The sequence below is a fragment of the Thalassophryne amazonica genome, chromosome 3, assembly GCF_902500255.1.
Source record: "Thalassophryne amazonica chromosome 3, fThaAma1.1, whole genome shotgun sequence".
NCBI lineage: Eukaryota > Metazoa > Chordata > Actinopteri > Batrachoidiformes > Batrachoididae > Thalassophryne > Thalassophryne amazonica.
The window spans coordinates 85,504,257-85,513,786 of record NC_047105.1 but is presented as its reverse complement, the minus strand read 5'-3'; the positions used below and the strand labels follow the sequence as shown (position 1 = coordinate 85,513,786).

At 43.0% G+C, this 9,530-nt stretch overlaps 1 protein-coding gene across 1 annotated transcript in view; it reads right to left on the bottom strand.

The window, feature by feature from the left end:
- LOC117507206 (keratin, type II cytoskeletal 8-like) overlaps positions 1–9,237 on the bottom strand; it is a 15,378-nt gene extending 6,141 nt beyond the window's left edge. The window contains exons 1-5 of the mRNA XM_034167021.1: positions 8,738–9,237; positions 3,265–3,473; positions 1,262–1,322; positions 1,046–1,141; positions 793–957 (exon numbers count right to left, since the gene is read on the bottom strand). Coding sequence (XP_034022912.1) covers positions 793–957; positions 1,046–1,141; positions 1,262–1,322; positions 3,265–3,473; positions 8,738–9,193 — 987 coding nt within the window. The 5' untranslated portion in view covers positions 9,194–9,237. The remainder of the gene's footprint in view (positions 1–792; positions 958–1,045; positions 1,142–1,261; positions 1,323–3,264; positions 3,474–8,737) is intronic.
- Between the last annotated feature and the right edge of the window lie 293 nt (positions 9,238–9,530).

Below are 9,530 nucleotides of genomic sequence, written 5' to 3'. Positions count from 1 at the left end.
ACAAAGTATTTGAGCAAACTTTGGAAATATGAAGGCTTTCAACTGTAAAATAAAGCCTATAAATGAATTTCTGGAGCTGTGCAAGCAGAAGGCGCTCTTTTTACCTGAAGACTTTGACAGAGTTTTTTTTTTTCCACTGTGCTTTCTGAGCTGCAGCGCTGCTCGGCTCTCTGCCGGTGGGGGCGGGACGAGCAGGCAGTTCAGCACAAACAGCCTGGTTGTATTTTTAAAAACTACCTGATAGCAGGGCAGAGTCAGAACACTGATGGCGCGGCACCGTTGTTCCATTGTCTGGGGAGAACCCTGTCATATCTGATCGTCCACTGCGTGGAGAGTGGCGGTAAAAAACGAAGACGCTTTCTCGCGAGGTGCGAGACAAGACGTGATATAAATAAGAAAACAACTTGTCTGGTCGCACAACCATTTAGAGCTATTGCTTGTCCGATCACATTTTACACTTGTCCTGGACAATCGGACAAGCATTAATGTCGATGGTAGATATTCAATTATTTGGTAATGTTCATGTAATCCATCTCCTGACTTGTCTGAACAGAAATGGCTGTGCTGTAAAATTGATGATTTAACTGTGTTATATTAAAAAGGACCATTAGTTATGCAACTTGTTATTTTGGGTTTGATATTTTTATTCAATTTATATCATGTTGTGGAGATTTGGTTTTGATTTTATTTATTTATTTATTTTGAAATGACATAAAGAAATTAAAACGTGTGAAATCCCAGTGACATGTAGACTTTTTATAATGACTGAGGTTTTCATTGTTGCTGTTTCACCTTAATCTGGTACCACTGCTCAGCTTCGGCTCTGCTGCGGTTAGCAATGTCTTCATACTGGACCCGTACTTCAGCAACAATGGCGTTCATATCAAGGTAACGACTGTTATCCATCTCCACCACAACAGATGTTGCCTTGATCTGGCCCTGTAGTTCACTGAGTTCCTGTATATATGATAAAATAAGTTTAGAGTTATGCTTTGGTTAAAAGTTAAAAAATAAAAATCCTTTTTGAAATTCAAATTTTTTTTACTGCATCATAGAACTGTTTCAAGAACTCAATCTCATCAGAAAGTGCATCCAGTTTGGCCTCCAGCTCCACGTTGAGGATGTAGGCTGCATCTGTGTCCTGCATGAGAAGAGTCAGAACTGATGAATTCTTTCTTCTACTGAGCCTTGACCAAACAAATGACCTTTGTATAGATTCATTTTTGTGATTACAGGAATGAGAATGTTATAAAAACAAGACCTTCTTCACAAAGACAAAGTGATTTTCACACTCGTTGCGCTTGTTGACCTCATCTTCATACCTGAAATTTTAAGATGAAAGCATTGATATCAGATTAGGTCAAAACAATATTCTGCAATCAATGGCATGCTGTCACCACTCTATCCAGAAGCCATGAACTGGAAAATCCCGACCCCACGCTGGGTGAAATTCTGCTTTTGATGACCTCATGACAGACGGGGGGTCATCTGGTATCTCGTGGGTGCCTTGGAGTCATTTGTAGGTTGGGTTCAAATTTCATGTGCTTAGCACAAGTCTCAATGCATAAAATGTTTTTGACCCCCATGACCTAATTAATATGCAGGTCAGGTCACTGTTACTACAGAGATCATTTCCTCCAATTGGATTACCCATGTTACATTTGGTTCATTTGGGCCCAAAGACCCTGCAGATATAGGGACCTGTCTTTTACCTGGTACAAAGGAATGCACAGAGCAAACCATGTTATTATTAACTTCCACATAAAGGCAGATGACTTTCAAATCTGGTTTGTACAATATTTTATGTTGGCTTGCAAAAACTCGCACCTTAAAGGGAAATATTACACAGTGAGAAATGCAGTATTTTCCTCTAAGAAACATACCAAAGAGCTGATATTCCACACTTTTTACACTAGTACCACAAGTACATACCTTTATCGGACATTTGAACTTCACGCTTTCCAGAGCACCCGCAGACTGCCATCTTTGTAGAATATCCGCTCGGCGCTGACGTCATTGACGAAAGACTGCACATGAGCTGGCGTGACCAAATAAGGAAGTGGGAAAGGTCATGGGGCAGAGGGTCATCTCTCTTGTTTGAGGTACATGACGTGCAGCTTGTCAAGTGGAGTAAACAAGAAGTGAATAGAGCGAGTGGTGACGTCAGTGGATCGCATAGAGCGCAGCTTGTCTGAAGGATTATAACAAGAAGTTAAATCTGTTATAAAAATTAATCCTTTAACAGCTGCAGACCAGAAGGAAAGAACACGTAACTGTTTTATCAAGCCATGACGATGTGGACAAGACAAATAATTACCTTTTTAGACGGCTCAAAATATTTTCTGCAGCTTGTTAGGTGCACACGTGTGCACGCACATGAACAGCTCTGGCTGCAGCCTCTTCTGTGATTCAGGAAGTGATTGGAGCCGTTTTCAATGACCAATTTGCAGAAAAAAATGATTAATCTGCCACAAAATAATTATTTTATATATGAAGCATGCAGCACAGAGTGCCTGGCATCTGGTGGAACAAAGAACAGCATCCAGCTGTGAACATAGTGGGTGGGATGCCACAAACAGGAATGAGCAGATCAAAGAAAGTGGGGAGTGGGGTGCCACTGCATTCGCTATAAACGAGTCTCCTCCGGTAGATCCGGAATCTATTTCAGCCAGGAGCATGGACAACTGGATTCAAGTCTGGGATGGCAAAGATGCTGAGACAGAAACTTGGCACCTGGCGCGAACTTGGCGTGAAAACAGACCTTGGATTCAAGCTTCACTCTTTAATTGGCTACAAACACCCCGCGTCATGCCCTGTGTTTTGCAGCACAGCAATGGAGACTTCAATTAATGTATGGAAGTAATGCTTGTTTGACATGGGCCATGTACAAAATTGTAATTCCAACAGTGGACATTGGTACGTATGTACAGTCTTTCATCAATGACGTCAGCGCCGAGCGGATATTCTACAAAGATGGCGGCCCGCGGGCGCTTAGGAGAGCGCAAAGTTCAAATGTCAGATAAAGGTATGTACTTGCGGGACTACTGTAACAAGTGTGGAATATCAGCTCTTTGGTATGTTTCTTATAGGAAAGTATTGCATTTCTCACTATGTAATGTTCCCCTTTAAAGAAAAAGAACAACCTACTTTCTCCCTGTTTGCCAGAGTGCTGAAAGCACACCACTATGTAAAAGGGAACAGTTTTTACCTTACTGTTAACAGTGCTGCAAGAAAATACTAAAGTCCAACGTAAACTGTACGTACTTGTTTTTGAAGTCCTCAACCAAGCCAGTCATCTGATGCAGATCAGTCTCCACTTTGACTTTTTCATTTCCCAGATGATCAAGTTGTTTACGCAGGTTGGCTATGTAGGCTTCAAGCATGGCATCTGTGTTGGAGCGAGATGTGGTCTGTTCCTGAATTAGTTTCCACTTGGTCTCGAGTATTTTGTTCTGCTGCTCTAAAAAGCAAACCTGGAGAGAGATAAATGTAGAAGAATAATGATGAGCCAAGAAAAGGAATGATAAAGAGCTACCACTGGGTCACACATAAATGATGGATACATTGTGCTCAAAACTTAACTCAAACTATGAATTATGAATCATTCACTTTGATCCAACAGTGTCACATTTCAATATAAAGTGATGTTGTTACTCTATTGGTCCTCTCGCCTGTTTACAAGGCTGTGAGTACAAGAAGCTTTTACACATCCCAAAGAAAAATTCCTGAACAATAAAAACTGGTTGCCAAGACACTGTAGTTCTGTGATGCATAACCAGTGATGCCGGTAATCCGTTACTTATGAAGCAGCAGGACCTTCGTGGCCGGGACGACGGTGGGGATCGAACCCACGCGGCTCGCACAAAAGACCGTTCCTCTACCAGGTCAGCCAAAGGGGAACTCCCCGTTAGCCAAGCTAGCGGGAACGTCTTTTCAATTGGGACCCGGGACTTTCATCCCGCTACACATCTCCCCACCATTTTTGACTTCGTCCCGAAGTCACAGGTGCATGTTAGCATACATGCACCACATCCTGTTCGTGATGCCAGATTGAAGCAGCAGGACCTTCGTGGCCGGGATGACGGTGGGGATCGAACCCACGCAGCTCGCACAAAAGGCCGTTCCTCTACCAGGTCAGCCAAAGGGGAACTCCCCGTTAGGCAAGCTAGCGGGAACGTCTTTTCAATTGGGACCCGGGACTTTCATCCCGCTACACTTAGTAATGCGTTACTGTAATCTGACTGCTTTTTTAAGTAACGAGTAATCTAACGCGTTAATCTTTCCAAATCAGTAATCAGATTAAAGTTACTTCAGAGTCACTGTGCGTTACTATTATTTTTGTATTGTGGGTCGATCACAGCTTGAAAACAGGTGGCCCAATGAGATGCAGGTGGCGGTCTGAACTGCCCACTTTCAGCAAGCTGTGAGCACAGAGCCGCATCCACGGTGCAGCAGCTCGGAGTTGAAAAACAGTTCTCTTTCAAAGCGCAGTGATGCTCGGAGTTATCATTTTACAAAGACATTTTTACGCTTTTTTCCTTTAAAACTCTGTGCCATTCTGTGCGTGTCCTTGTTAAAAACAGCAATACAAACGCTTTTTTTCTCACCCAAATGCACCCAAGCCTTTTTCTGAGGACAACATGATGTAAAAAACACGGATGAAACCTTATTACCTGTCAATCTGGTCGTGTTTCCTGCATAATAAACATTATCTATTCTTCAGCTCAAACAGCAAGTCAGGGGCAAATGCATGTGGGAAGGGAACAGGGCGGGGGGGGGGGGGGAGACGTGGCTCCCCACAACAGCCCTAGATTAAAGGTCCACTTTTGAAGACATTTTTCATACTATTACTACTAATAATAATAATTTTAACAACTAAAATATTTAGAAAGAATTTAAATGTTAGAAAGAATTTAATAGTGGCAGGATGTGAGTTTTTGCCTGGTTGTATTTTCATGCTTTGGTTTGTTTTATTATGGTTCTGTTGCTTTCCTTTGTGTTTATTCTCCTGTTGGGTTTTTCCTGCTTGGGTTTGTATGTCCTTGTGTCTCTTGTCTGTCTCTTGGTTCTTGGTGATGGGCTTTTCTCTCTCTCTCTCTGGCCACACCCTCGTTCTGGTGCTTTCTACGCACACCTGTTCTCGATTTGCAGCTCATCAACTGGGTGTATTTAAGATCCACAGTTTGCTGTGCTCCTCGCCAGATTGATGCACCTTGTGCCTTCTCTCCAGCTGTTTTATGTATTCTCAACCTGCTTGCTTCTCGTGTGTTTTGACCACCTGCCTGTATTACCAACCACGCCTTAGCCTGATGTTTCTTGTACTTCTGCTCTTGTGGGACTGCCTTTTTGTGTACCGGACCCCGTTTGCTGTTTCAGTAAACTATTTTTACACAAAGAGCCTTTTGTTCGAGTTCTGCATTTGTGTCCAGCCATCTCAGTTAACCAAGCCTGATAAATTGTTACATTTCTAAACAATGTAGGATAGAAATTGTAAGTTTTATAGTTACAGTGCTGTCAATAGTTAAATATGAGGTCAAGAAAGATGTCTTTATTTTTTTTATTTTTTATAAAACAAGTATTTATGTTCATTGAAGTCAAGAAAGGGTGACTATAAAGTGAGTTTTGGCAAAACAGATTATTTTCATGTTGACGTGGCAGAGGCTGTTGTTGGCAGCTGCTGAGAGTAACTAATAAAGTAACTAGCAATCTAACTTAGTTACTTTTAAAATTGAGTAATCAGTTACTTTTTCAAGGAGTCATCAGTAATTGGATTACTTTTTCAAAGTAAGTGGCAGCACTGCTCGTAACATGTAAGAATTGTGAGGAGTTGACTCACATTGTGAGTGAGTGGAGACAAAACTGAGGATTTGGCATTCATTGTGGGAGAAACCTACGAGCTGCCCTGGGAGCATGTCAAAATAGCGGAGATGATTGGAGAAAGACTGCACTTCTGGAAGCGGCCAAGGGAGTCCAGCAGCTGCGGTTCAACTGCTGACCCACATGCATGCATGGTCAGCGGGCTGGACACACCTGTCCATGATAGCTGAGATTATCTGTTGATGGTTTTTTTTTTGGGGGGGGGGGGGGGCGGTCAAAATTAGGACCACAATGGGGAAAAGTCTCATGCCAGGGGTCATGGGACACATTCACGCATGGTCAGTGCAGAAGCGGCCTTCAACACAGCACTGGATGAATACTGGCCATTCCTGTGAACTGAGGAGGGCATCTGTCCACAGGAGGATGTCGTGCACCATACATGCGTGACGGCAGCAGCCAGGAACACTTTGATAGCATGGACCGCTAGACACTGCATATTTCATGCGGGAAATCATTGCACAAGTGGGTGATTGCCCTGTTCACAGTTTTCTTCCTGTTGTATTTTTTTTACTCACTGATGAAGAAAGGCTTTGTTATTTTTATTTACAGTGCATCCAGAAAGGATTCACAGCACTTCACTTTTTTTCCACATTTTGTTATGTTGCAGCCTTATTCCAAAATGGAGCTAATTCATTTTTCCCTCAAAATTCTACTCACAACACCCCATAACGACAACATGAAAAAAAAGTTTTGTTGAAATTTTTGCAAATTTATATAAAAAACAAACGGAAATCATGCATACATAAGTATTCACACCCTTTCCTCAATACTGTCCTGTTGCACCTTTGGCAGCAGTTACAGTCTTCTTGAATATGATGCCACAGGCTTGGTGCACCAATCTTTGGGCAGTTTTGCCCATTCCTCTTTGCAGCATCTCTCAAGCTCCATCAGGTTGGATGGGGAGCGTCGGTGCACAGCAATTTCCCGATCTCTCCAGAGATGTTCAATTGGATTCAGGTCTGGGCTCTGGCTGGGACACTCAAGGACATTCACAGAGTTGTCCTGAAGACACTCCTTTGATATCTAGTTTGTTTGCTTTGGGTCATTGTCCTGCTGAAACATGAGCCATCGCCCCAGTCTGAGGTCAAGCGCGCTCTGGAGCAGATTTTCATCCAGGATGCCTCTATAAATTGCTGCATTCATCTTCGCCTCAATCCTGACTAGTCTCCAGTTCTTGCCACTGAAAAACATCCCCACAGCATGATGCTGCCACCACCATGCTTCACTGTAGGGATGGTGCCTGGTTTCCTCCAAACATGATGCATGGAGTTCTTGCCAAAGAGTTCAATGTTCTCGTGGTGTGAGAGTCCTTCAGGTGCCTTTGCAGCAATCCACCAATCAGGCCTGTATGGTAGAGTGGCCAGACGGAAGTCACTCCTTAGTAAAAGACACACAGCAGTCCACCTTGAGTTTACCAAGAGATGGTTGTCCTTCTGATAGGTTCTCTTCTCTCTACAAGATGGACGACCAACTCTAGGAGTATTGGTGGATCCGAACTTCTTCCATTTATGGTTAATGGAGACCACTGTGCTCATTGGGACCTTCAAAGCAACAGAAATGTTTCTGTACCCTTCCCTAGATTTCTGCCTCGAGACAATAAATTAGCAAAAATCTAAAAAAAAAAAGAAAAAAAAAGCTTTTTTCACATTGTCATTATGGGGTATTGTGTGTAACATTTTGAGAAGAAAATTAATTCCATCCATTTTGGAATAAGGCTGTAACATAACAAAATGTGGAAGAGTGAAGCGCTGCGAATACTTTCCAGATGCACTTTATTATTACTTTATTAGGGTTTATTATTGTATTTTATTTAACTGGATACAGTTGTGGAAGTGTCCATAGCTTCAATTCATTTGGATAATGACAGGATAATAGCAGGTTAATACCAGCTGAGCATTTTATGCTCCATGTGTTGCTTGTATCACTTCAGTAAGATACCAACTGCTAACTAATGGCGTGTTTGGCTGTTAATTCGCATCTCCAACTACTCTCCACCAGTGACGCCCAGTGAGATACACTTACAGTGGTCTATTGTGGATCCACATCAGGATTTGGTTTTACACCGGGTGCAATTCCTGATGTGGAGAAACACAAGCACAGCTCCTGGTTTTCCTCAGAGATCTCCCAGACAAGTATTAAACAAGACCAAGCCTGCTTAAGTTCTGAGATGTTAATAGAGTGGAATGGCCTGCAGGTATGTGATACCAGCCCATTCTCAGAGGTTTTTTTCTTTCTTTTTTTTTTGTCGTGCTTCCCAAAATTGTCACAAAATTTATTATATTTTTGTGACATGGTCACCCGTCACTTTTAACCCTAACTTTAACCCCAAATGCCCCCCCCCCAGCTCCCCGCCGGCTGTCACCCCAATTTTTTCGTGATACCATCACGTAATTCTACAATACTTCGTGAAGGTATCATAGACTAACAGATTAAATCACTGTTCGTGATGCCATCATGAACTTGACATGAGATCGGGTTGGGGATATTGCACATACACCGTAAAAAAGAATAAACTTAGGAAAACTTTTTGACAGACATTTTGAATCTTTTCAACCAAATAAGTCGCACCATTTTTAATTAAAAATTTTGTTCAAATGTCTGTGATAAGTTTGACCATCTTAAAGTTGACCAACGTAAAGCAAACTTTTAATCTAAATTTATGCAATTAATAATCTTAAGATGAAAAAAAACATGCAGCAGGCAACATTTTTTATCATGATATTTTCACAGTGACTGTAATCCAATTATTTAAATCACTTTGATTTGAATTGTCCTTATTTAATACTGACAGTAGACCTTAGAGACAAGTTCCTGCCGGGAAAGTGACATTTATTTAATATTCAGTAATATGTGAACTGACCTTGTCGATGAAGGAAGCAAAGCGGTTGTTCAGCGCCTTGATCTGCTCTTTCTCCTCTGTACGGATGGCCTGGATGGTTGGGTCAATCTCAAGGTTCAAGGGGGTCAGCAGGCTCTTGTTCACCGTCACTGCTGTGATGGGGGCCACCACATCACTGACCATGCCTTCACCCATACCTCCACCAAACCCCACATTGCCAGGCTCTACTACACCTCCTCTTTGGCTAGACCCTCCAGCAACGTACCCTCCTAACACCTGAATCCCCCCAGCACCAACAGCACCTCCACTGCTGCCCACACCCCCATAAGAGGTGCGAGCAGTGTAACCCTGCCTGCCACCACCAAGACTTCGTCCACTGTAGCCAGAGAAAGAGCGGCTGCTGAAGCCCCGGCTTGGTCCCCTGGGAGAGGTTGGCACTGTGGAGAAGGTAGCGGTTTTCACAGCCTTAACAGACATGCTGACGGCGGGGGTCTGTCACTCTGAGGTGCTGTAGGTGGAGGCTGATGGACTCTGTCAGGCAGATAGAGCCACCCTGGATGCAGATGGTATTTATTGGAGCAGGGGAGGGACCTGGGGAGGTGTGGTTGGCTGCTCTCCTCAGCAGGAGTGTGAAGGGCGAGGGGGGAGTGAGATGAGGGAAGGTTAGGAGTAAAAAGTAGGGAAAGAAATAAATGCTTCCAGAACAGAAGGTCTGTTGGACAGAACACAATGATTGTATTATAGTCTCCACGCAAATACTCCAAAAACTGGACAACTCCTTGCTGTCTACCTTCAGAAGCTTATCAAACAGGTT